The sequence below is a fragment of the Vidua macroura genome, chromosome 1 (assembly GCF_024509145.1).
Source record: "Vidua macroura isolate BioBank_ID:100142 chromosome 1, ASM2450914v1, whole genome shotgun sequence".
NCBI lineage: Eukaryota > Metazoa > Chordata > Aves > Passeriformes > Viduidae > Vidua > Vidua macroura.
In genome coordinates this window covers 72,019,771-72,047,157 of record NC_071571.1, presented here as the reverse complement: position 1 = coordinate 72,047,157, position 27,387 = coordinate 72,019,771, and the positions used below count along the sequence as shown (strand labels likewise).

Below are 27,387 nucleotides of genomic sequence, written 5' to 3'. Positions count from 1 at the left end.
GAGAGGCGCGCGCGCGCTCCGCCCGCCACCCCCTCCCCCTTCCCCTGCCTCCCGCCCCGCCGCTCCCCCGCCGGGAGCTCGGGCCTCAGCCGGTCCCGCCGCGCCGGCCCAGGGCCACGAGCGCTCCACCGGCGGCGCCTACCGGCTCTGCGCGGGCGCGGGGCCCTGGCGGGGAGAGGGGGAACCGCCGCGAGAGCGCGCCGGGGAGAGGCGGAGACGGGGAACGGCCGCCGCCGCGAGCGAGTCGAGCCCCGCCCCGCCCGCCCACTCCCCACTCCCCGCCCGCCGGGACCGTTTCGGCCGCCTTTCCCCCCGCTCCGCGTGCGCGCGCGCCGCTCCCGCGCCGGCCGGGCCGCATGAGCGGCATGAGCGGCTCCGCCTGAGCGCCGCGCGCGCCGCCACCTCCCCGCTGCCGCCGGGTCCCGGCGGGCGTCGCGTCCCCCCCGCGCCGCCGCCGAGGATGCTGAAGATGAAGCTGCCCCTGAAGCAGACGAGCCACAAGGCAGCGGCGGCGGAAGATGCGACGACGGCGGGGTTGAAGGAGCCCGGCGGTGCCCTGGACTGTCACCTCCCGCTGCAGCAGCAGGTGCCCCGGGCCCGCGGGGGCGCCTCCGCGGCGGCGGGGAGGGGGTGTGGGCTGGAGAGGCCGAGCCGGCTGCACGGCCTGGGGCCGGGGCCTGGGCCCGGCCCGCCGCCCCCCCCCGCCTCGCTGGGCGCTCCGGGCGGCGGCGGTCCCGGCTCGGCGGCCGCCCGCACCGACAAGGAGACCGTGTACGAGTGGTTTGGGTTGGTGCTGGGCTCGGCGCAGCGCCTGGAGTTCATGGTGGGGCTGCTGGACCTGTGCAACCCGCTGGAGCTGCGATTCCTGGGCTCCTGCCTGGAGGACCTGGCCCGCAAGGACTACCACTGCCTCCGCGACTCGGAGGCCAAGGCCAACGGGCTCAGCGACCCCGGGCAGCTCGGCGACTTCCGCGACCCCGCCGTGCGCTCCAAGCTCATCGTCTACCTGGCCCTGCTGGGCTCCGAGAACCGCGAGGCCGCCGGCCGCCTGCACCGCCTCCTGCCCCAGGTGGACTCCATCCTGCAGAGCTGCCCGGCGGCGCGGCGGGCCCCGGCCGAGGAGGAGGAAGAGGAGGAGGAGGAGGAGGGGGACGTGGTGGTGGTGATGGACGGAGCCGCGGAGAACGGGCAGGCCGGGCTCCCCGCCGCCCAGGGCCTGGGCTGCGGCGCGCAGGAGGAGCTGCTCCTGCTCTTTACCATGGCCTCGCTGCATCCGGCCTTCTCCTTCCACCAGCGGGTCACCCTGCGGGAGCACCTGGAGCGGCTGCGGAGGGCCCTGTGTGGGGACCAGGAGGAGGAGGAGGGCTTCGGCCGCCACCCAGCCCAGGTAACGGCGCGTCCTGCGCTCTTCCTGCTGCGCCATCTCAGCGGGTGGTTTCGTCCTTCTTCCATCGCTCCCTCCCGTTTTCGTAGGAGCGGCTGCTTGCTTTCCCCGAATCCCCCCCAGTGGGATGTAGTCCCTTCCGTCCTCCCCCTACCACGGCAGTGTCAGCCCCGGCCGCCCCCACAACCTCCTGTGGAGTGTCTACTACAAATTTCTTGGCGGGGGGAAGGGCTGATTTTCCTAGTCTGCCATGCTTTCTGGAACACTGGGTTTTTTTTCTGGAACTCTGCCGTGCTGGAGTGCAGGGTGTACAGTACTGAACTGGCTGCCTCGTACGCTGTAGGTCACTGTACGAAGCAGAAGTACAAGCAACAACTTGACTAGACTTGTAAAAATAGAAATAATAATAATGCTAGATAGAGACCAGATTGCCTAAGAGAGCGTTCTCTAGGGGCTTCAAACCAATAGAACAAGTTGAAATATTTTTTTATATGGAGTCTACTTCCTTGCCCCTTCGCAGAATGAGCCACAGACTTGAACTTGGCAAGAATCAGGGCAGCAGTTGGGTCACCAGCTCTAAGGCTGGTTCTCTGAAACACCAAGTTCAGTGAGATGGCTGACAACATTAGGAAAGGGGTGGTAATGATTCCACTAAAGAAACAAATTAAAATGTCACAACTGGAGCTTCTGTGCAGAGAAAAACTGATTTTTTTTCTGACTACTCAGAGCACTGCTTAATCTTGTAATTGTAGAAGAAAAACTGATTTTTTGGGTGGCTGTCAGGAAAAACAGTAAAGCTCATCCTGAAAGCAGATGTGCCACTTGTTGCTAGGATGTGGCTGTCACCAGGGATGAGGACTTGCAGTGAGTGACAACGGAAGCATTCTCCTGTGCAGTAGCTCTGTTTAAGCAGAGATTTTCCCGCAGTGCCATTCACTGCTGCCCTCTTGATGAGCGTTGGCTTTAAAAATTGCCCCATATTTATGCAGCCAGGCTGTCCTCATGGAGCTCTTCTCTTGAAGGGCTGGAAGACGGGTGTTTACAGTACTGTTCCACGGAACCCATCAGGTTTTCATGAGTTACTTGACAGAAAAGGGTACAGAGCAGTAAGGGTTGGGGTTTCAGGATTTTGTTTCTAAGTTTGCTTGCAGTGCAATCCATTTCAGCCACTTGTAAAAATCTTCTATACTGCCTGCTGTATGAAAGGAACAGCTCATTCTGTTTACTAAAGATGGGGTATACTCTTGAGGAGTACTCAGAGGAGACAGGGATCAATTTCTAAGCCTTCTGATATTATATTTATTAAATAAATGCTTATATCATTTAAAGGCCAAAACGCATTTGGCAGATCATAAACTAATGGGCTGATGTTACAGAACTGAAATCACAATGAATTCAGAACATAAGTCCAGAAAGTGTTTATTTTGGCTCATTGGCCTGTATCAAGTCTAGTTCTATCCCAGAATTAATCCTGAAAGTCCATCTTTCTGGGGAAAAGATTGAATTGCAGGAAGTGGTAAGACTGGACACTGTCCCTTCTGGGTTTAAAGTGCTAGTAACCGGAAACATACTTCCTGCCTGGAACTGGCACAGCAATTGTAGCTGCTCAATGTGTCCCACCAAATGCAGTTGGGAGAGCAGGCTCCCGTGAACTACTGGAATTGAAGTCAGTTTGTGCAGTGTTCTGGCTTCAGCATAAAAGCAGCTGTCCAAGTTGCGGTGGTTTTGTTTACTCGGGGAACACTGAGAGACCCGAGTCAGCTTGGCTGTACATGCACATCACACACTCCGTAGTCGACACAGCAGTGAAACGCTTCCGTAGGCTTTCCTTCCCCTCCCCCTCTCTTAATGGCTAATTGTAAATACAGCACAGCCTTTCTGGGAAATAATGGCTGACAAGGAACAGAGGGATGAGTGGGTTTCTCCTGAGTATGTTCAGTCAGCGTTGCACGGGGACGGTGGGACCCTCGCAGATAAAACGCTGGAGGAGATGGAGCCAGTAGCAGGGTTAAAGGCTTCCCTGGCAAAATGCTGCCGTAGCATTACACTGAACTTGGTTTAAAATCCTGTCTGGTGACCACAGGCCTTTTCTTCTCTTTAATCTCTGAAATTTGAATGCCTTGAGGGCTCTGCGTTTGTGAACTAGAACGGTTCATAAATACCTCTCTGAAATTTTATTCGGCTGGGCTCGTGTCAGAAGTGCTGGGTTCCATCTCCGGGAGTACCCGCTCCATGCCGGGCAGCCCAAGCAGCTCCACTCGGGAACCCTCGCGGTGGTCGGGGCCACACGGGAAGTGCTCGGGCAGACGATGCCCGGGAGGGGGACGGGGACTTTCTCCTCGCCGGTTAGACGGGCACAGCCGAGCGCGGCGAGGGCAGAAGGACCGGCGGGAGGGGGGAGCGGGGGTGGACACGGTGCCCCAACCCACCGAGCACCGTCATGGCCCGGTGAAAGGGGGTGACCCCTCTCTTTGTTTGCGGGGAGGACGGGTGGGTCACGGATCGCCCGCGCCTCGTGAGTTCACAGCCCCGCTGCCGCTCCGTGCTGCCCCGCCATGGCGGCGGGGGCGGAGGGTCGCTCCGCCGGCCCCTGCGCGGACAGGGACGCGGTGACTGATGGTGGCCGCCGCTTCCCGCCCCGTCCAACATGGCGGCGCTGGCTCCCGGTCACGTGCCCTTGGGGCGGCGCCCGGCCCGGCCCGCGGGAAGGGGCGGCGCCACCGTTGGATCGCGGGGGGCGCTCGGGCCGGGACCGCCCCGTTGCCCCGCTTCCCAGGGCGGCCGGCGGGAAGCGCGTGTGCCGGGACCCCGGCGTGCCCGTTTATCGGGCAGGGAAGGCGCGGTAGCAGTTCTGTGCAGAGGCTGCGAACTCAGCTCTAGTCTTCCTGTGCTTAGCGCTCCTGGGCGTTCTCAGCTGCAGGCTTCTGACCCGTCGGAAGGTGGTCGCTGAGCTGTTGTTCACCGTGTGGGCCGTGAAATGCTGATATATTCCTATGGCTGGCAGCAGCGATGTGAAATCAGCCTGCAAACGTGAGGGAGTTCAGAGCTGGAGTAGAATCAGGTGGTTTGTCAGTTCTGAATTTTTTTAGGGCAAAGGACTGTGCTATTGCACGTGGCGTGTCTAACAAAATGGCTCGGTTTGAGGTTTCGAGGAGCTGTAACACCTAGCTTTAGTGAACACCAAGGCTTGAGAGGTTCGCCTGCAAAGAATTTGTGAGTGATTTACTAGAACATAAAGCAGTTTGCTTTTTCCCATTGTTGTGGGGTTATGTTTTCTAGTTAGGAGGTGTTGTCTGATAAAATTGAGCTCACAATAAAGTTGTTTCATGACAAAGGGTTAATAAGATTGTTGCTATTTTTAATGTCTTATTTCAATGATTTTGAAAAATGCAACATTTTTAGTGATATTTTAACAAATTCAGCTCAAAACAGAAGAACTCAAAAGTTGTGGGAGGTAGGACTGTTGGAGTGGGATAGGCAGAGCTAGGATTATCCTACAGTTGATAAATATGGTTTCTTTATTAAGTGTTCTGAATTAAGGTTAGGGAGTTTTTATACTTAAAGTAGAAACACTTGATAGTATTTTCAAATTCTTAATTTAAGGTGGGGTTTATAACAACATCTTTTTGAAAAAATTCATTGGTGCATTAAACTGCAGAATATCAACTTTGGATCTGAAGTTGAAGTATAAGAATAAATCAGCAGCATTCGCTGCTGAATAAAATAAGTGTTAGTGTGCAAAGATCCTGTTGATACCACTGTATATTGGCTTAAATAACAGAACGCATAGCTTAACTCTTGCGTTGATTATTTTTGTTTAATAAGTGCATTGTTATCAAAGCAGTTTGACTTCGTTGTTTATCTTTCGCCATCCCATCGGATATCTGGGATCAAAATGCTGAAATACCAAAGAAACTCTGTATAAAATATCTACGAACATAATAAACGTGGCTTGCATTAGGCACTGGAATATTTAATCAGGCATACTTGACAGGAATAGAACCAAGGTTCTGTTGAAATAAGCAATCTCCTGGAGATAATGGTTTGTTGAATAGTAGTATAATTAGCTGGCTGCAGGATTCTTCACAGAAAAAAATCTGTACTTACAAACAAAGGGGAAGTTTCTATTTACAGAGTATTTTTCTTAGTACACTTCTATTTATAGGATATTTTGTGTGCAAATTAGAAGAGTGCTTTTATAATTGATCTTCAGTCACTTGCAGCAAAATAAGGTAGTAGAATTTCATTTTAGTATCTAAGAGCTCTGTCTGCAGTGCACTGTTTTTAGTGTCATAGAGTTGAGTATAAGGAGAAGTGTACCTTCAGAGTCTGGTTTAAATAACAGACATAAAGATAAAAAATGTCATTTTACTCTTGGCAAAGATCTTTTAAATGGTGGTGCACTCCAGGGAAATACAAATGTTTTACAAGTTTTGCATACTGAGATGAAAAATATTCCAGCTGCCTCAGAGACCCTAATAGCCTTGTCTCTGAACGGGAATTTCTTTGTCTCCAAACAGGAGTTAGGAATTTCCAGAAACAATACTGGAAGTCTTCTGGAAAGGAAGTCGTAGCTAGATAAAAACAATGCCTAAAATGAATGAGTTCTATCTAGACATGCATGCTGATGTTCCAGGAAATTGCGGAGTAAAAACTTTCACTGCTTTGAGCTGTTTAATTCTAAATATGAGGTGTTAGTACAAGTTTGTAGCCTTTCCCAGTCCCATTATACCAGAGTTAAGCAGCCTCTTTGTTGTCCCTGACAGTTTGTTCTCCAGCATAGTAAATGAGTACTAAGGGTGTTGAAAATATACCCGTGACTTCCTAATGCTTGTTCTTCGATTGCTGTAGTTGAGCTGTGGTCCAGTTTTCAGGGTTGCCCAATGCTGACTTATTTATAGGTAGCAGGATCTCAATGGGCTTGGAGTGCAGAGGACTCTCAGCTTATTCTGAAGAGCTGCAGAAAAGGGTGCAGACAGCAGGAGTAAGATGGTTATGTCTTGTTGCCGCACGCTGTTGGGGACGTGCTGGGTGGCGAAACCAGGGGCAAGACTGTCCCCCTGTGAGCTCTGCAATTCCCAGTAATCACTGGTCCAGTGCAGGGACAGATAACGATGACATGGATCTTTGGGGTAAAGGCTGGATGAGTTTATTAGGTAGACAAAACTAAGACCAAAAACCAAGCTGAGGGGTGAACAGAAGTTTTTATGCAGTAACTCAAGAGGAGGGATGTAGGAACATTAACCAATGAGGGTAAAGCTGGGGAGTGGTCTAAAGTGGGACTAAACTATTGTAAACCTCTCAGGGGAAATAGGGGAGTGGAATAACACAAAGTAACAAATAGGGTGTCGAGTATAACAAAATAGACAGGGAACACTCTGGAAGGAAGGGTTGGGACAAGGAGGATTGGCAGGGAGAGTTCTGGAAGAAAGGGCCAGGGATGGGGAGGATTGAGAACTTGGAAGGGAGGAGGTTAGGGATGGGCTTGGGAAGATTGACAACTGGGGAGAGGAGAGATTAGGGAAGGGAACAGGGGCCAAACACAAATTTAACACAAAAACACACCACCACAATGTCTGAATGCTCTGAAGTTTGTAGGATTCTGCCTGCTTAAATCTGTCACCTTGTTGTTTGCCATTAATCAGTCTCTAGCCATAGCTGTCCTAGAAAACACTACAACTGATTCTTCATTACTGTAATTAAAACAAAATACCTACTTTTCCTTCAAGAGTTGGTGAATTTCTGTAGTATCTTCCAAGTCTAAGGGTTTATACTTCTAGAGACCAAAACTGGCAGAGATCTGGCTACAAGCTGCATTCCTTTGTGAGTTTATTGCCTTTCCTTGACCTCTTAATTTTGTCTTTTTCGGAGAAGAAAGTTAAAAAAAATTCTTTGAACAGTTAAAGAAAATTTAGTGTCTTGGGAAGTGTCTTAGGAACAAGATAACCACTAGCCAGAGATTTTCTGTTATTCAAAAATGCAGTACATAAAGGAATACTTTCAAACTGTGCCGGAGTGCAAGGATTGGACAAAATGACATATTGTCCTATGATGGTAATTAAACATAGTAATGAAGGCATCGTCCCTTCTCAATACTGACTGTACTTCAGTGAACTACTCTTCAGGGGCAATTTTTTTTTAAATCTTCCTGTCACTCTAGACTGTTATGAGAATAATTTTTTGTATTAGTCTGAACTGCTACATTCAAGTAATTTTATTTTTATTCACTCAGCTGACAATAGCAGGAGTACTGATGTTGCATGTTGTTGAATGAGCAACCACCTGGGGATACAGTAACTCTTGAACTGATGCTTGGCTGGCCTCTAGCTTCAAGTTACTGTGTCATGGACTAGCTAGGTTGGACTGAAACTGGTTTGGGTCCTGTTAGAAATTCAGGTGGAGGTGAGATGTAGAACACACTGTTTCTAGCAAACACAAGGTTCATTATTCCCCCAGCACTGTGAATCATAGGTGTAGCTGCCATGTCTAGTACTTCAAATGTAATTGCCACAGGCTGAATTTGTTCATGTGACGTAAGAGGGTTGGTATACCCTTTGTCTCAAAATTGTTATGATTTGGTAGCGCTATAAGTTAGTCAGTATGTGATTGCTGAAGCTCTCACGTGGTGTAATCTTCTTCTCAGAATCACCTGGTGTTTTGTCAGGTTTCTGTCTCCATTATAGTGTTTTGTTGCTGCCTCTTACAGGTGAGCTCTTAACATAGTTTTGCAAAACAAATATGCTTTAAAGTACCTTTAGGCACCCGTGCATACTCTCTATGCAGTCCAGCTTACTAGATATGAGTTAATAGGGCAGTTGCACATAATCCATTTGAACTGTATGTTCAGCCAGCAAGGCTTTTACTACACATATTATGGGATTTTATGTCTGGTCACAGAACGATGAAGGGACTGAGGTTGGCTGCAACCTCTGGAGGTCATCTTGCTTAAGCAGGGCTACCCTACAGCTCATTCCCTCGGACTACGTCCAAATGAGTTTTGAGTGTTTTCAAGGATGCGGACTACACAGCCGGTCTGGGCAACCTGTGCTCAGTCACCCTGACAATGAAAAAGTGTTTCCAGATGTCCTGAGGGAATCTCCTGTGTTTCAGCTTCTGCCTGTTGCTTCTGTCATTGGTCACTGCTAAAAAGAGCCTGACTCCATCCTCATTGCACTCTCCCTTCAGATGTGTGTATACACACACACAGACACACACATTTTTATACGTACAGATCTTCTGCAAAGCTGCTTTATGGTCTGTTATGTCCCCAAATGTGTGGTGCCTGTAGTTTTTCCTGCTCAGGTGTAGGATTTTGCACTTTCCCATGGTGAACTTTCTGAGATTCCTGTCAGCCCATTTCTCTAGCTGTGATTCTATGTGGAATAAGCATTATTGTTCTGGAGGTTGATTCTACATGTTAAAAAATAAGTTAACATGGAAACCTCTAAGTTGTATTTTGTTTGGCCAGAAGAGAGATAATTTGGTGGGTCTTTACGGTCCTACATCTTGAGGCTGATTCTGTTCTAGTCTTGTAGAACAGAACAGCTTCTCTGCATCTTAGAACAATTGGATGGTGCCTTTGCATAGTCCAAAGTTCGCAGATTAGAGCATGGCTTAGCAGCAGTGTCTGTTGGACATTTGTCTGCAGTCTTGGTCTTGCATTTGCGTAGCAGCTTGTCTGAGACAGTACTGGATTTTTTTGGTTAGGGAACAATCTGTTGTATCAACAGTGGTAAGCATTAAACAGGTTTTGAAGCACTGCTGCTCTATATGTTTGCATTTGTGAGCATTAAATGCACACACTGGATTTCCATTTTAAAATCGCAAGAATGTTCTGTCCCTGTATCCAAGCCACACCCCACAGTGGTGGGGTGCAGGTGCAGTTGTTCAGAATGTTGAGTAAGGCTTCATCTCTGCTGCTGTAGTCATCAGGAGAGGGTTCAGCAGCACACAAATACACAGGCAGTTTCACCTGGTTGGAATCCTGGATGCTGAGAATTTTAGACTTTCTGTGCTGAAGGGCACAGACCCATAAGAGAGCACTGCATTTGACCTGAGGCTGTGGAGAAGACTTCAAAAGTTGACTGATAGTACTGGGATTACTGCGTATGTAGTTGGTTAAAAGTGTGTAATATCACAGGGTGGAAAACTTAAGAGTTTGGGGTTTTAGAATATAGAAATAAATACAAAGCAAGATGGAGGTTTAAAGGTGGAGACAGGTTGTTCTTCTTTGCCTTCTTCCTTCTTCTTCATGGGTTTGGGTGATGTTTTGTGATTGGACAGAAAGGTCCACGTTGCGGGCTTCGGGGGATCAGTTATTGGGTTAAAAGGGAGAATAATCTAGGTGTCCTTTCTTAATTGGATAGTTTAGTTTTAAAAGACCTTGTAACAACAGTTAGTTAGCCATTTTGTACCTTTCTAATGAAAAGCTGCTGAACTCATGGCTGTGAGACTGTTTCACTGATAAGAAATAATAAACACCTTAGTCCGAATATGAAATGCTGTCTCAAGTGCCTTCAATCCCGACCTCGAGAAACCAATACACCTGGTTGTTTCTTCTGGAGAGGTGATGCTGAACCTTTATGCTGCCACAACTATGTAGCAATACATCTACATATCACAGCTTCGAAGCAATGAGGGTAAGAGCATGCAGGGTTTGTTATAAGCAAATCATGTCTTTGGTCTTGTAATTGGCACCACATCTGTTAATGATTATTCTGACATCACTCAATTTTGTTGAAGGTGCAGATGCTGTAGTTGATAACTCACAATCATGAGTTAGACCTTGGTTTTTTCCAAAATGCCTTCTTTCATCTGGCTTTGTTTGTCAGTTCCCATTTGTAGATGAATGAACGAGCTGTGCCAGTTTACATCTGCACAGCCTGCAAGGCTGAGTAGTGCTGTCCCTCATAGCACATTTACTGTAGTCTTGCAGAAAAATAATATTTCATATTTGAGCATGCAGAACTAATCAAGCTGTCCAGCTGCTGCAAGTGTGTTTCCCTTGTTAGTGCTCATCAGAGCTGAGGAATGAATAGTTCTTTTATGAAAGTGCAGTGCAAGCATCAGAAGACTTACGTGCATCAATTGCTTGCTTGTGATGATTAGTAGGCTATCCAATAATAGATTTCACTACATTATTGCCAAAGCAATGCCAACGTGACATTGTTTGATCAGTCATCTACATCGATAGAAGGCAGAGTTTGGACATCTGTCATGTGTAGGTTAGCTGGGATCTGCTCAGCTCACATGGCATTAGACAGAGCAACATCCTTCTCAGCAGGATGGCTCACCACTTTAGATATTTGGTGCTTGTGTTACAGACAAGCTTCCCTGGACCTTGGGACATAAGCACTTCTGGGCTCCTCTTCAGGAGGCTGATTGGTAGAGTAGCATGAAATAAGCCCCAAAGGGAAGAAGAGGCCCCAGAAAATTGATTGATATTACAGAATCACTTACTCCGAGCTCATTAGTGATGCATCCCAATGAGGAGGAAGTCAGACAGAAATACTAGGAGGCCTGTGTGGATAAGTAAGTTGCTTCTGGACAAACTCAGAGATGAAAAGGAAGGCTATGAAGGGTGGAAGGCAGTGACAGATACCCTGGGAGAAATACAGACAAGCTGTTTGAGCAGCCGGGTTAGGAAAGCTAAAACCATGATAGAATTAAATCTAGCCAGGGATGTCAATGGCAAAAACAAAATCTTCTGTAGATACATGGGTGGTAAAAGGAAGACTCAAAGTAAATGGCATATTTGGTCACTTGGGATATGGAGAAGGTTGAGGTACTCAATAACTTTTTTTGCCTCGGTCTTCACCAATGCTCCAGCCCACACCATTGAAGTCATGGCAGCAAAGGCAGGATCTGGGAGAGTGAGGAACCACCAGCTGTAGGAGTGCATGTTGAAGACCATCTAAGGAATGTGAGGGTGCTTGAGACAATGGGACCTGATGAGATGCCTCCATGGGTCCTGAGGGAATTGACAATTGAAGTGTCTCAGCCTCTATCCATCATATTTCAGAAGTCATGGCAGTCTAGTGAAGTTTCCACTGATGGGAAAAGGGGAAACATAAGCCCCATTTTAAAAAAGGGAGATAAGGAAGACCCAGGGAACTAGAAGTTGGTCAGTCTCACCTCTGCCTGGCAAGATCATGAAACAGATCCTCCTGGAAACCATGCTAAGGCATATGGAAAATAAGGAGGCATTTGATGGCAAACATGGCTTTGCTGAGAACAGATCATGCCTGACAAATTTGGTGGCCTTCTATATCTGGGTGGTAGTGTTGATAGGAGGAGCAACTGACGTCATCTCCCTAGACTTGTGCAAAGCATTTGTCACTGTCCCACATGATGGCCTTGTCTCTAAACTGGAGAGACATGGATTTGACAGATGGACCACTCAGTGGATAAGGAAATTGGCTGGATGGTCACACTCAAGGAGTTGTTTTCAAAGGCTCCCTGGTCCAAGCAGAGACCTGTGACAGCTGGAGTTCCTTGGGGCTGGTACTGGGATGGGTGCTGTTCAATGTCTTTGTCAGTGACATGGACAGTGGGATCAAGAGCACCTCCAACAAGTTTGCCAATGACAGCGAGCAGTGTTTTGCAGTTGTCACACTGGAAGGAACGATCCACAGGGATCTTCACTTATCCTTAACAGGCTTGAGAGAGGAATCTCTGTGAACCTCATGAAGTTCAGCTAGGCCAAGTACAAGGTTCTGCTGATGGCTTGGGAAAATCCTAAGCACAAATACAGACTTAGCAGAAAATGGATTGAGAGCAGCTCTGAGGAGAAGAACTTGGGAGTGTGGTTTGATGAGAAGCTTAATGTGACCTGGCAATGTGTTCTTGCAGGCTAGAAATCCAACCACATTCTAGATATTAGAAAGAAATTCTTTACTGTGAGGGAGGTGAGGCACTGGAACAGGTTGCCTGGAGAAATTGTGGATGCCTCATCCCAGGAGGTGTTCAAGGCCAGGCTGGATGGGGCTCTGAGCAACTGTGTCTAGTGGAAGGTGTCCCTGCCCTTGGGAGAGGGATGAACTAGGTGATCTTTAAGGTCCCTTCCAACCCAAAACGTTCTATGATCGTATGATACAGTCCTGGGAAATGTCCCAAGTGATAAGGTTTTTTTTAACATAGTACTTGCTTTCAACCATATGAGCAGAGATCCGTTTCATACAAAACTCTGGTCTAGGTTGTAAGAGCAAATAATTTTGAGGGTGCTCTCTTTGCTCGTTTCACTTTCAAGGAGCAATGTAGTTAATCCTCCAGCCCATCACTGAGATCTGTGTGATTATCAAATTAATTATCTGGCAGCTGGTTTGGGGCCACCCACATTTCCTGCTTCACTATATTTTAATCATTAGCAGCAGCACTGTGAGCTGCAGTGAAGTCTCACAGTGACAAGGGTTTATGTGAGGGTTAGCCTTATGGTCGTGTGTGTTGTGTGAATATGGAATATGTTGTATTCATTGACAGGAAAGGATGAGTGCAGCTAGTTCTGTACAGCATGACCTTCCTCAGCAGTGTGCCAGGCTTTAAAGGACTTGTGTTCCTGGTGTGACTGGCACCAGGTAGCAACACACGATGCCACTATTAATATTCTTTGGCTCTTCAGACTTTGCAGTCATTTGTGCCCTAGAGTTGTCTGCTCTGACAGTGGCATCTGTATTTCAGTTACTTGTGGGTTTGATGTAGAACTGTCACAGCAGGTAACACCAAAAGTGAAGAGTTGTAATGCAGCTTAAGACAGGATCTGGAGCTTTGCAAGCTGTAAGATAAAGCTGTGGCTGCTCTGGATTTCCCACTACCTCCTGCATTGCACTAGCTATTGTGAAAGCCAGCAGTCACAGAATACACACAGTGCATATTACTGGTTAACTTTGGAGGTGAAGAATTCTTCAAGTGAATAAATTATGAATTTATTATAGTTATTTTGTAATCATCAATATAATTATTTAAATAAGGTTTGAAACACATAATATTTTGCAATTTAGAGGGGGTCTTCAACTGCGGTTGTAGTTTGCCTGTTACAGACTGCTGCCATGGATAGAAAAATAACCATTCTGGAATAATTCACTGCAAAAATATGTGAATGCTGTTACAGAGATGAATGTGCTAAGGTAAGAAGCAATTTTCTGGTATTAGAAGGTGTAGCAGCATTTAATGCTTCTTTGACATGAGCTGAACAGAATACTTTTTTGAAGTAAATCCTATTCCTATACGTCTCCTAAAAACTGCTCACAGATTATTTGACTTTTAAACTAGCAATTATTTTTTAGAATAGACTGTAATTTGTTTTCCATTAATCAAAACAAATATCCTGACTTTGAATGCAAAAGAAGGTCTGACCTCAAATTTGATTGTTTTTCGATCAGGAGTTAACCAAACCAAAGTACTTCCACTTTTTCTGTCCACAGTTGTTATAAAATGTCTGCTGAAACAGTATCAGTGGGGTTTTTTAAGAGTTCTGGAAGTAGTTCTCTCCAGAGCATGCTTGTGTCATGGCTTGTTTGAGGGGTTATTTTAGTAAACTAAACTTGAAAATGAGCTAAAGCTGTTAAAAATTGCAGTCTTATTGACATACAGCTGTTTTCCTTTCTTACCCCATATCTGACATTTAGCTCATTATTTATTAGATATTTGCTGAGGTTGTCTACTGAGTGACTGGGGACTGGTGTGAGTTTTATCTTGAAGAAACAAAGCAGGCTTTATATTTTAAATCTGATGGCTTTGAAACCTGAAATTATCAACTCTCAGAGCACAAACCATACACCAGTTTGATGAAACAGCTGAAATGTCCTGCAGTGCAGTCTAAAGGCACTTGCTAACTGTGCTGCTGTTGGTGTCACTGACCAAAGTTAGGTTACCAGCATGCCCAGGGCAGCCTTGATGCCTGGACACTTCCTGGGTCTGCATGTGTTGGATATACTGTTAGGAGTTGCCACAGTTTGTACTCATGCTGTAGATGAAGTAAAGCTGGTTTAGTAAGATGAATCCAGCTTTAGCTGATATATCTGTCACATCTGAAGAAGTTTGAAGAATTGGCAGAGGATTCAGATGTCTTTTGCCGCCTTTGTGCTTTCTCATTCTGGTCTGTCTGTTGTGACAGTCTTGGGGTCCTCTTCAACAAATACTGTAACTAATCTTGGCTAATGATTTATCTCATCACGTTGCACAAGTCCTTAAAATAACCCAACAAACCACATATATTCTTGGCACTTATTATGCTTCCTGCATTTAAAAATAAAGAGTGCTCTCTGGAGATTTATATTTTTTCTCTACCCATCTTTTATGAAGGTCTTTCAGTGTTCTTCGTCCTAAATGAATAAATCTAGTTTTCATGCAGACCAGTCCCTAAATGTTTCTGGTGCATTCAGTTTTCCCGACCTTGCTATTTCATCAGCTCATATGTTATACTACTTGTTATAGATAAAGGTGTTTTACTTGAAACAGATTAATCCAAACACTTGTAGTAACTTCCTGTATTTCCTAGTTCTTTGTGGATATACCTTTTTAAGGCAATGTGTTGTTTCCTTGAACATGGAATTAAACAGCTGCATTTAATGTCACTGGATGTTTTAAAATATTTCTGAGTTTTAGCTTGGTTGGTCAGTTTGTTTGTTTGCTTGCTTTTGTTTTAGCAAGACCTGGTCATTGAATAATGTGTAAATTTATACATTAATGTTTCATCTTAATTTGGAAAATATTATATAGGCTCTTGTTACCCTAGGGAAACCACTTGTAGTCCATGCTCTTCTAATACTTTTTTCTTAATTACCATTGTTAGCCTAGATTGTTCTTTATTCTCTTACTTACTGTCCATGTTATCTATCTCCTGTGATTTCTTGTTGTGTCCTTTCTTGTGCACTGTATTAAACCAGTAATATGTCTTTGTATATAATTTTGAAGTCTGCATGTAAATGTGGGGGGATATGAGCTTTCAGTCAGTCCTTTTCTCTATGAAAGTGAGGGTGTTGGTGGCAACTGCTTGTGTTCTGAATGTTTAGTTGGTAAGAGATGCACGGATTTAGTTGTTTAGAGATGCATGGACTACATGTCCTCATAGACTGTCCAAGCAGTTACTCATGATTCCCTATAGAAGAGGTGGCAGGGTGAAGGTACAGGGCATGAATATAATTGAGGAGAATATATTTAGAATGTGGTGAGTTGATGACTTGACATGTTAGTAGTTGAAAGAGTTCATGCTAATTGTAAATTATCACTGAAGTTCTGAGCTAATGAAGGTCTTGAATTGTCCAGCTTGAGATACCCTGTTCCTTACCCTATTCTGTTTTTAAAATAAGGTCAGTGAAACATTGGAGGTTATAGGTGACATTTGATAAACACATAACTGAAATGGCTAATGGGAACCTTTTTGCCACTGTCAAGAGCTTCGGGTTTTTGTCCTGTGGAATACCAGATAAAGGGTTTGTGGGTTTTTCTGTAATACCTGCTATTTAGAGCAAGCTTTGGTAACAGATCTTCTACTAAGACATTTCTTTTTTTTCTTTTTCTTGATTTAGAATGACTTTTCCCATGGTGACTGCATGTCAAGTAATGAGACCAGTTTGCTAGAACGAACCACAGCACCTCGTGATGGACTCCCGATGGCTTCCCATAGACCTCAGCGAGAAGGTATGTTGTCTGAGCTTTCTTTTGAGGAAGGCTTTTAAGGGTTGCCTTGAACATTAAACTCTTCTTGGAGTTGTAGGCATCTTGTATCTCTCTTGCTGTTCATCTGAACAAGAAGCTGCAGTGATTGGTAAGTAAAATAGCTTCTCTGCCACCTACTTGGTCTTTTCTTTGCTGTAACAAGTTGTCATTTGTGTTAGCTGCTAACTGCTAGTGAATGCCTGCATGAAAATTAGCTGCAAATAGGCTTCCCACTGAAAAAAAGGGTAGGATCTGGGGGAAAACAAGATAATATAATGCATTTGTATTAACAGTGTTTAGATTTTTTAAGCAAAGCTAAACACTAAAATACTGGGAAGTAGTCAATAGATTTTGCTGCTTGATTCAGTTGTATTTGATGAAATTAAAAAAAAAAAGCAAAGAAAACCCACATATTAGCAGGTGTTATAGAAATGGCGGTTTGGAAAAGTTAAAGGTTTCATAGCAGTCAGTGTTTTGGCTCTGTTGGGGACAATAAGAACAAGGCTTCTGAGCATTATTAAAACTCTGATATGCAATTGCCAGCACAATTTCTTCTCTTTGAAGAAATGAGCATTACTGAAAATAGATTTATTCTCACCCTTTATTTTTCAAGAGGATTAGCAAGTTACTTGTCTACTCAAAATTAGTCAACAGATAGTCTGCAGATAGGAAGGAGCCAACAATATGGAAAAATGATTTCTATTCATTTTATCCTCATAAATGTCCTTCTGTCTCTAGTGTGGAAATTTAACTGCACTTTGAAGGCAGGCAATTTGATTCCTTGAAAAAAAACCACAAGAGAAAGATAATGGCAGATTACAGACAACAAACCTGTTTCAAATTCTTTTATGGAGTTTGTAGTGTTCATATTCATGAATTAGAAACCTAGAAGGGGAAATCTCTTTAGTAACACTCAAATTAAGTAGCAGAAGCACAAAAAAATTTGAATAACTTAATCTAGCAAAGAGCTTAAATATTTTTCTGCATTTGTATTGTCATAGTTAGAAACCACAGTGAAGGATCAGAATAAATTTGTGATATTTGCCACACAGTTATGTGGTAGAGATTCCCTGCTGCAGAAATCTCCTTACTGGCTAGAAATACGACCGATCGTAAAACTTGGGTTTTATTCTCAGCGGTGATGAATATGAATTTTTAAGATCTTGACTTAGACTTAAGAATGGAAGCAGTGTCATGTATACATGCTTTACTTAATCATCCTGGATGCATGTGCTGTGTCCAGAATAGAGACAGACATGTAACATGCCTCATTGGCTTGTGTATTCAAACTTTTCTTCCTGCCTAGCCATTTAGAATATTTAAAATGTCATTGTGGTGACAGAATTATAAGGGAGTCTTTTGGAACTGTAGAACTAAGCCTGTGCAGCAACAACAGTGTAGTTACCTGTTGTATCATGTATTGTGATGAAGCATGCAGCAGAAAGAAGTTAAGGAAGTTGAAGGTACTGCATTGTGTAATACATTTTTTTATACCTGAGGACAAATTTTTAGCATTGAGAACATTCAATAGTTTAAAATAAGCACAGTCTCATTAGGGAGAAAAAGCTTGTCTGTGAATGTTAATGGTCTTAGTTTCCTAATTGTGTGTGCTAAATATATGCATGTAGTGGAATGCAATTTAAACCACTATTCTTAATTCCAGTCAGGGGAATCAGCTTCTTAATTAACTTATGAATATAAATTTCAGTATCAATTTGAATGTTACCCATTAAGAAATTTTACTGCAACAAAACTTTGGTTGTGCCATGGTCCTTCTTCTAACAGCACTTTAATCTATACCAGACAGGTAAAAATTAAGGTCACTAAACATCTTTTCATAAAATATTGATATTGTCTAGCATCCTTAGCTCATCGCAGATTTCTCTCCTTTGTAATAATAAATCTTCATTAACTGGTAAAAATGAAGTGCTTGTCTATCTTCCTAACTCCCAGCTAGAGGATTACAAACAGTGTACACCAGCACATTCAGTATTTGTCTCTCTACTAAGAAAATTGGAAGCTGTAGCACTATTACTAGGCTTTTTTGCTGGCTTATTGTTCCTTTATGGAAATTGCCAATACTTAATTATCTGAGAAATGGCATGTTTGATGAGGATGAGACTTGAATTGTAACTGTAACAAAATTAATTTTAAAATGTTTACATTATATTAGATGATAATTAGCTAATATCCATTAATAAGTTTTGCAACATACAATTGCAGGAGGTTTAATTTTTTTTTAGGAAGAAACACTTGTTGTTATGAGTAGTTCCCAATATATCCCATGTAAACATGCAGTTAAAAATTGAAAGGAAAACATTAACTGTTAACACTACCCACCTCCCTCCAAAAAAAGGAGTTTCTAAAGCATTGGAAGGAAGCATTGATGATGTAGGGCAGGTCGAGCTGCTTTTAAATAGGGTTTGGTTGTTTGTTGGTTTTTTTTTTAACATGTAAAGATGTGTTCAGGCTTGCACTAGAATAAAATTCTGTTGAATTCTTAGGCCAGCATAGCAGCAAAAGTGGAAAGCCCATCTCAGCTACATAAATATTTTTATATGGAGTATTACCTGAACAATGCTGTGCCCTCAAGAAAGTCTCCAGGCCCTGAAAGCCATATGGTGCTGTAGTTTGCCAGGTCACAGCCTATTGTTGTGTGCAGTAGGCTGTGGAGAAGGAATGTGAAAGTAACACATACTTTTTCCCTTCTCAGTTCAGTTCAGTGACACTCTTCACAGTACAACTGTCGAAGCTTTCTGCTTTTTCTTTGTTTTCTGTTTGCTGACACTTATTTCTGTCTCCTTCAGTCCTTCCCTAACTATTTTCTTTCACCTAAGTACCCTTCAGAAATGTAGTTATTTGGCCTTAGTTTGCCCTCATTTACTACTTGATGTTTCTGATACCTAGGTGTAGAAGTCACTGTCTGGTTTTTATCAGAACTTGTTACTTCTTGGAGTAAAGATACAATTTGACTTCCTTTTATTGCCTTTCACTTATAGTGGTTATATTGTTGTAGTTATGTGACATTTGGTCTAAATAAGCTCTTGGGTTATGCTCAGATTCTCATGATTTGTGCCAGAGGTTGTCATTAGGCCAAAGAAATACTTGGAGAGAGCAAGGTTCTACCTGCCCTTGGCAGTTTGTTGCAATAAAACAGCTCCTAAGGAAGAGTCATGCTGTGTGCATCAGGATTTAGCCTAGAGGCATGCTCAAAGAGCCTGGGAAAGTAAGGAATGGTTTGCAAACTGTCAGTTTTGGAGTGCGCAATAAGGTGTTTTTCTTTCAGCTGTACACATTGAGAAGATAACCCTGAAAGACGTATCAAGAAAAAGGGCTGACAAACATTTGGAGTACACATTCAAAGTAAGCAAATAACTTCCAGGATGTTAAAATTATTGTCTATGTACTGCAGATACATACAGCTTGTTTCAAAAACCTTCATAGGAGGCAATGTTGAGATTCTTTGGATTATCTTGTAATTCTTTTGAATTCTGTGTGCAAATCAGGTGTTTTATGTAATTGTGGGCATAAGGTGGGAAGGTGTAAAACATCAGCCATAGCTGGGTGTGTGACATCAGTTCAGGAAACTTGGCTTTTTCTAATTCATAAGAATTCTAAAACTAGTCAGTCGTTTGCTCACATGGCACAGGAGCACAGTTGTGTCTGCAGCTGTAGATTGCTTGGAGTCATATGGTCATTTTGGATCTTGTTTCTCGGTGTTTGGCATATGAGGGTGGATCCTGTGCTTTTTGAGAAAACTGGAGGTTGGTGCCATTGTTTTACTTTGTTTCTTAAGGCAAAATGGCCACAAACTGGACAGCCTACCTGGTATAGTCTTCATCTATTGTAGTAGCTAAGGGCAGTATGTATTAAATAATAGTTACTAAGGCTGTTGGTGGTGATGTTTTAGTTGAATCAAAGTAGTAATTTTTTTAGCAAGGGCTGACTAACACTATGAGTCATTGTGCCAATAGATGTGAATCTGGTATTATACCAGATTTGAAGATAAAGTTAAATGTTCCCCTTTTTCACCCAAAAAAGAATGGTTCACATCAAACATTCTAACTGGTCATTTGACATGGGGGAGGTCTTTGAAGAAGCAAACTTTAAAAAAGCCATTTTGAGCTGAAAGTTGATGTGTTGATCCCGGAGTTTGGTATTGTATTCTGTGATATGGTATTCTCTAAATGAATGCACTCTTCTTTTGTTGAGGACAGTAATATGTGGAATGTAGCCTTCAAAGTTTTTAAGGGTAATCTGGCCAAATATTTAAACCACATCATGAATTTGTTTCCAAATAATCTGTGAAGTGAGTACAGATTATATAAATACAGTAGGAGATGGGGAAAGTTTGTACAGAATGCCTATATGGATTATTAACATTTAAAGTCAAAAAAATATTTTAAAGATTCATCATCTAGACAGATTTGACAGTGGTTTTGAATTTCTTTGTTAAAGGGGAAATGTGGAGATATTCTGGCAAGTATTTCAGTAATCTTGAAACTCCACCTTTCTGTTAGGAAAAAGAGTTTGTTTTCCTCATCTGTGCAGGTGTATTTTGTGCTCTTCACTGTAGATAATTTTGTGCTTGCCCAGACACTGCTTTTTAAAGGTTGTAACAGCAATTGCAGTCATGGCTTCCCAGCTGAGGACACAAGGGTAGCTGGCATTTCTGGGGACTAAGTTGAAGGCAGTTGGTGGGTGACATTACTCTATCAACTCTTGAGAGTAAATGAATGTTTATAATTGTTGTGTCCACTCCCGTTACCCTGAATCTTCCCATGTAACTAATTGGAATCTTTGGCCCAGAAGTGGGCTTAAAGCCAAGCAGCACTCATCTAACCAAGCTTACTTATTATTTACTCAAAACATGCATGTGAAGGTGCTGTTTTACTACTTGCATGTCATGTCAGAGTAATAAGCTACTGAAATTTTATACAGGCATATGCCAAAATGATGTCCAAGTCTTGAGTGCCTTCTTTAGTAACTTGCAGTACTTTTTATGATTTCTAGCCTAAAACCTTCTATATGACTGTGTAAGATTTGAGTCTGAGGCAGATAAAATTATTTTATAGGTAATAGAAACAGAAGGGGTTTTTTTGTTTCATTTTGACTCCTGGTAATGGCAGTGAGATTTCAATCCAATATATCTGACCTACAGTCCTTTTCTCTGGTACCTGTTTTTTGTGGTTAATTATTTCTGTTTGATCCAAGTCTCATAATTACAGAGCCTTCTGCCTGGCTTCTTTCTGAGTCAGTAATCTTCAGGGACTTCATTGTATTTCCTTGAATTTGTCCATGCTCCCTTTAGCCACAAATATCGTGAAGGTGATCCTAAAATACGCACTCAGAATTAGTATGTCTTTGAAAAAGTACAGCCTTATCCCTGTTTTGCATGGTGTTTGCTTAATTGTGAGTCTTAACTCTGAGATTGCCAAATTTATGGAATTGTTCTGACAAGCTAATTGCTATGGAATTTGGAAAAAGGAACATTCCTCATTTTTTTTTCCTTCATTCTAGGTAACCTGGTCTGATTTTTCTGTAACATGTGTAACAAAAACACATCAGGAGCTTCAGGAATTCCTGCTAAAAGTATGTATTCAAATACTAAAGTAGTGTTTACACATCAGGTTTATAACTTCAGAAGTAGTCTAGGAGAGCTGTGATTTCTGGGTTGTAATTATAGAAACAAAAGCATGCCAGCAGATTTTTGTACTTCACAATTGCATCAACCATTTAATTATATATATTGGAATGAAGGATCTTGACAGAAGAAGCAGCCCTGCAGAATGTTTGGGGAGTTTCCTAGGAGATGATTGTTTGTCTCATCCAAAATGGTGCTTAGAGTTTTAATTAAACTACCAGATGAGTTTCCAGTATTCCCCACAGAGCTCATGTATAGGTACAACCACTGGTCATTTGCTTGTATTCCTGCTAGAAGGACCTTAAAGAATATAATTTGTTATGTTTAATTGGTGAGACACAGCCATAAGCATAATATTTTTTAATTTAGCTGTTGTATTCCTCAGTAGAGCAAAGGCTGGCCTATTCATCATCACAAGGAGTTCAACTTGAGGAAAATTTAGCAACTATATATGCGTGTGTATCCATGTTTAAAAAAACTAAAGGTTCTCTCAGTTGTTTTCCTCTCTGCTCCGATCAGAGAATACATTTCTGTGCATAGGCCATGTACAGACCCCATCAGTGTGATGACCTCGAACTGTGTGTTCATTGCCACTGTCTAATAATTTGCGTTACACCTATTTGGGGAAATTACTCTATATTTAAACTCTTCCCTACTCAGGGCAGTAATGAGATATCTGTTTGGACATTTTTGATGGTATCCGGTGTTCTTAACTGCAATGTTAACTGCGAGTGGAAAGCCAGTCACTGTACAAAGGTCATTGCCTTGTTCACTGTTTAAATTATCAACATTGTTTTCCGGTATTCCAGAAATTAAGCAGTGAATATTCACAACTGCTTTAATCTAGTTGAATATCTGGTTCTAAGAGTTCCCAGAGCTTAGTTTGTGAGGATTTGAATTATGGATGGCATGTCTAGTTGCAAGTGGGTTATCCCACAGCTTAGGGTACATGCATCTGCACCTGAAGAGAACCCTAAAAACAGCATTTCATACAGGGTCCTATGCAGCTCTGGGATAAGCATTCAGATGCATGCCCCCCATTCTCCCACTTGTGTAAGACAAACATCAGTGTCTGAAATGGACCTTGTAGAACCTACTTGCTTCCTAGAGGAGCCAGGAAAACAGACATGATTCCAGAGTATTGAAGGGTTATGCTGTTTGACTGATATAGGGTGTTCCATGTGCTGGCTTGACTGCTCCAGCAGTGTCTAGGAGATGGCAGAACAAGAGGAAGACAACCACAAGCTGCTATGAGCTTTCTGCGGTCTTCTGTGGAAAATGTGAACAGCTGAAAAGTATGTGTGGTTTGTGCAGGTTTGATAGCCGTAGGTATAGAAGTAAGAGAGGATTGTTAAGTAAAACAGGACAGAACTTACTTGCTTTAAAAAACATAAAGTACAAACGTCAACCTTATATTCCCTTGCATTTTGGCTTTTTGTTGTTCTTGTTCCAATCTACATGGCATTGTTAAATAGTATGCTCAGGTTCCGAGGGACAGGAAAGAATGGTCAAAATACTTGATGGAAAATTCCAGTGCATGTGATAGAAATAAGATAATGGTAAAAATTGTTTCAGATTAGAAGCATTGGTGGGAAAACTAAGGTAGTAAATGGCATAACTTGGATGCTTTATATTAAAGACTGGCTTCTCTTAGGTGATAAGCATGAAAAATTCTTTGCAAGTAGGAAATTACCCACATATGTGGAAGGACTAATAAGCTTGTAAATAACAAGGCTGTCCCATTACCTTAAGCTAAGCACCTAATCTTGGGTTCGTATAACTGAATCTTTAACTGCAGAAGGAATTGCATTCCTTTTAATGGAAGTTTTAAAGACAAGAAGGTAACTGTTTCCAGAGACAAATCTACATTACAAAATACTAGGATAGGAGATTTGCTCATTCCTACACTTCTGCAGTAACTTTCTGGTACCTTTTGGCTAACACGGACTAATTCTTCAGTCACAGTTCCTCAGTAATACATATTAAAGCCAAAGGGTCTGTTAAGAACAGCTGCTTTCAGCCCTTTTTGGTTTTAGATCTAAGACATTTCAGTACTAACATAATACTAACAGCACCTGTCTGTCTGCATTCCAGGAGTTCCTCTTATGTGTGTTACCAAGCAATTATCTTCATCAGACACAGCATCCCTCTGTTAGTATCACTTCATTCAGTGAAAGAATTACTGAGTGCTGGGCTGTTGTTCTAGTAGCAGGATGCAATATGCAGCTGGCTCTCTGGGTCAGGTGTATTCCACATATACAAGAGGAAGATGCTGCTCTAGTGTAAATTACTTAGTGCTGTTTATCATAACTGGTGGCAGATGTTAACAACATTAGCAATAGCTTTGAACTTTAGTAAAAAAAAGTGTTTTTCAGTGGCAGTTTACTCTTAATTGCGCCATATTGAAATTTTTTTTTTAAATGTAGATGAACAAATTTGATCAGCTTTGATGTACTTAAGTACAATATTTTGTACTTAAGTGTAAGGTGAAAAAACTTTGTTCTGGGGAATATTCTTCATTTAAAATAGACATGCTCTTAAGTAGCAAGAATTTTGCCTTCTCAACCAGAACATCAGAAGACCTCTCTTTGTAGTATGGGCATTGGAAAGTTATGATGAATTGTGATAAGAAGTTTCAGTGTTAATAGCAGCTGGGGAGGAACTCGCTATTAATTAATCTCAACATTGCCTGATGAAGTCTAGGGTATTAAATAACTGAAATGGTTTCCCTTCTACTCCTGTTTATTTAAAATAGTTTAGTCTAGCTATGTGATGATAGTGAGTACAGTGCATTCAGTCACGCCTGGTTATTTTTTTTTGTGTCATTTTCAGAACTAATTTCTGTATGTGAAAGATTAAAGAATAAATGAAAAAAAAAGGTCTGTAAACTATCCTGGGGAAAAAAAAAAGGCTGTAAACTATCCTGGAAAAGACCATAGTATTTGGTAGATTTCCAAATGTAATTCTTTCAAATAGAGCTTTAAACAGTTTTATGCCTGGATTTGCTGTGAGGATTTACAGCAAAGTGTTTCTCTTGCAAATCTAGATGATGTTGATTTGTTGTACCTTTGGTCTGTAAAATACATCACTCAAACTGAAACAATTGAATTTCTTGTTGATACTAAAAGGTATAAAGACTCATAGCGAACAAATATAGTCTTTAAAATGTCAACTACTCATTTTTCACATTAACCTTTTTCTCAGCTCCCAAAGGAACTGTCTTCTGAAGCATTTGACAAGGCTATTTTAAGAGCACTAAATCAGGGTTTTCAGAAGAGGGAAGAACGAAGGCATGCTGATCTTGAGCCCATAATCAGGTAAATGTTTTAGCAAATAGCCTGAAATTAATCACCAGAAAAGTGATGGAAGTCAAGCTAGAAGACTCCTATGGACAGTGGAAATTCTGCTACCTAAAACCAATTTGCAAAGAAAGTGGGAAGTCAGTGATGAAGTAGATACTCTTGACTCTTAGATTTTCTTTAAATTAAGACTTTTACTAAATTTCATAGAATTACTTCTTTCAAAGTAATTGCACAATTATGAAAATATTTGTCCTAAGCAGCATTATATAGTAATGATTGGCATTTGTGGAGGGTATATTTTACACAAGGGTATATTTAGAAATACTAGAAACAGTAACTCAGAGCACATATGTTCTACTTTTTATGACAGGATAGAGTGAGAGACAGAACAGAAATTAAAAGGAATAAACAGTAATAGTGAAGTATGTATATAAAATTAAAAGTAGCTCATGTATTTCTAAGAAAATGGCCCATATCTCATTTACCTGCTGTTTAGTGATGAGAGAACTTGGTGGTCAAATTCTGTAACTCAGAACAGTAATATGAATTTGGGTTTGCCTACTTGTTTTTGGTTTTGTTTTTTTTTTTTTTTTTTTTTTTTTTTTTTTGGTTTTTTTTTTTGGTTTTTTTTTGGGTTTTTTTTTGGTTTTTGTTGTTGTTGTTGTTTTTGGTTTGTTTGTTTGTTTGATACAGATAACCTTATTATATTTGTCCTTTTCAGTCAAGATTGTTCAACCTTGTTGAAAAACAATTATTCATCATGTTAGGCAGTGTCTCTTGAGTTGAAGTAGTTGAGGAATCAGGCACTGCTTCTTAAACTCCTACTCATAATGTTCTGTTGGTTCTAGCATTTTGTCCTAATATTTTAGTTAAAGAAGATGTGGAGCCACTCTGAGCCTCCACTTACCTCCTTGCCAATTTTTTAATAAATCTTGATCTGTAATGTTTGTCTGTCTTTATTGACTTGATTGTCGAGCCAAAAATTAATCTCCGTGAACAATTTTGGCTAATAAGCATAGTGGTTTTAAATCAATAAACCTGTTAAGCAGAGGTTGACTTAAGGGAATGTATTGTAATACAGAAAGGTTGTGAAGCCTCACTGCACAGTAATTACAAACCCAAGAGACTCACTTCAAAGGTAACCTTTGAACAAACTGAACTGTGCTAGAGTAAGCAACTGTAATTACAATTTGTAGGTTGTGTTGTGACTATACAGGAATGCTACATGAATAATCTCAAGAGAATAGCATTACTGTATTCAAATTCCTTTTTCTTTCAGTGTCAGTTTTAGCATAAATATATACTTATTTGGGGGTTTCAATATGTGCCCATTTGCCAAAAATTGCTCTCCCCTGCCCCTCCTCCAAAGAAATAGAGCTGGGTAGTGCCTCTTGGCAAGTAATATCTGAAACCTTCGTGTGTGGGAAATGAAAACCATTCATTGTTGGCCTATTTTCTTATTTGAAGCTAGTAAAATTTGTCACTGACATCTTGGTAACTGACTCAGACCAGTGCAGAGCAATGTTGAGCATCCTGCCCTTAGATCTGGAGATAATTCTAAAATTCAGATACTGACCTTATAGGTGAAATCAACTTTGTATTTAACCATACAAATGTATTTAAGAAAGAGATGCATTGTTTTGGGAAAATAAATGTGTTCTCAGTTAAAAAAAAAAAAAAGTTAAAACTGAGAATCCAGTGCTTTTGGACTCAATCCAAACTACTCTTTAATAAAATGTTACAAGTGGCTGAAATGTTTGAATTGGGATGACTCAAAAGCACCTACCTTTTTAAAATCAAAAAAATCATCCTTCCGAATGCTTATATTGACTGTACTCCAAGCTTACACTAGTGCTTAATAGCAAAGCTCAAAGGAGCTTTTAGCATTGTTGAATGTGCAATTTGAAGGGTTTGGACATCTTAAGAACTGCCTGTTTTGCTTCTAAATGGTACTGTAGTAAATTTTTGTGTTCTTCCTATGATTTTGTTACTTAATTTAACAAACTCTCACTTAAATTTCAGGCAGCTATTTTCAAATACATCACAAGCTTTTCTGCAGAATCAGAGAGTATACAACTTCTTCCAATCAATTTCATCAGAATCTTTGCACACTCACAGTAAGAAATATCCTAATACTGTTTTGTATAATGAAAAGTCTATAAAAAGCTAATCTTGCTGCTGTTCCTAAGTACAGTTCTACAATTTTTTGTTTGTGTATTGTATTCCACTGGTTGTATTTGAACTCCTGGTCAAGTAACAGTTTCTTGAGCAGATACTCATACTTTTGACTACATGTGGGAACATGCTATGTAGCATCAGCTTGTGTTCTTTCTGTTCATTCTGTCTTTCATTCTTTCTTTCGTTCTTCTCTGTACCATCATGCTCTTCAGATAGACTCTTAT

At 41.9% G+C, this 27,387-nt stretch overlaps 1 protein-coding gene across 4 annotated transcripts in view; it reads left to right on the top strand.

Moving 5' to 3' along the window:
* Nucleotides 1–353: 353 nt before the first annotated feature.
* Nucleotides 354–27,387, top strand: part of ZCCHC2 (zinc finger CCHC-type containing 2) — a 45,519-nt gene continuing 18,485 nt past the window's right edge. For all 4 annotated transcript variants that reach the window (XM_053998577.1, XM_053998569.1, XM_053998561.1 and 1 more), the window contains exons 1-6: nt 354–1,387; nt 15,910–16,021; nt 19,326–19,402; nt 21,560–21,631; nt 24,888–25,000; nt 27,008–27,102. In XM_053998577.1, coding sequence (XP_053854552.1) covers nt 461–1,387; nt 15,910–16,021; nt 19,326–19,402; nt 21,560–21,631; nt 24,888–25,000; nt 27,008–27,102 — 1,396 coding nt within the window. In that variant the 5' untranslated portion in view covers nt 354–460. The remainder of the gene's footprint in view (nt 1,388–15,909; nt 16,022–19,325; nt 19,403–21,559; nt 21,632–24,887; nt 25,001–27,007; nt 27,103–27,387) is intronic.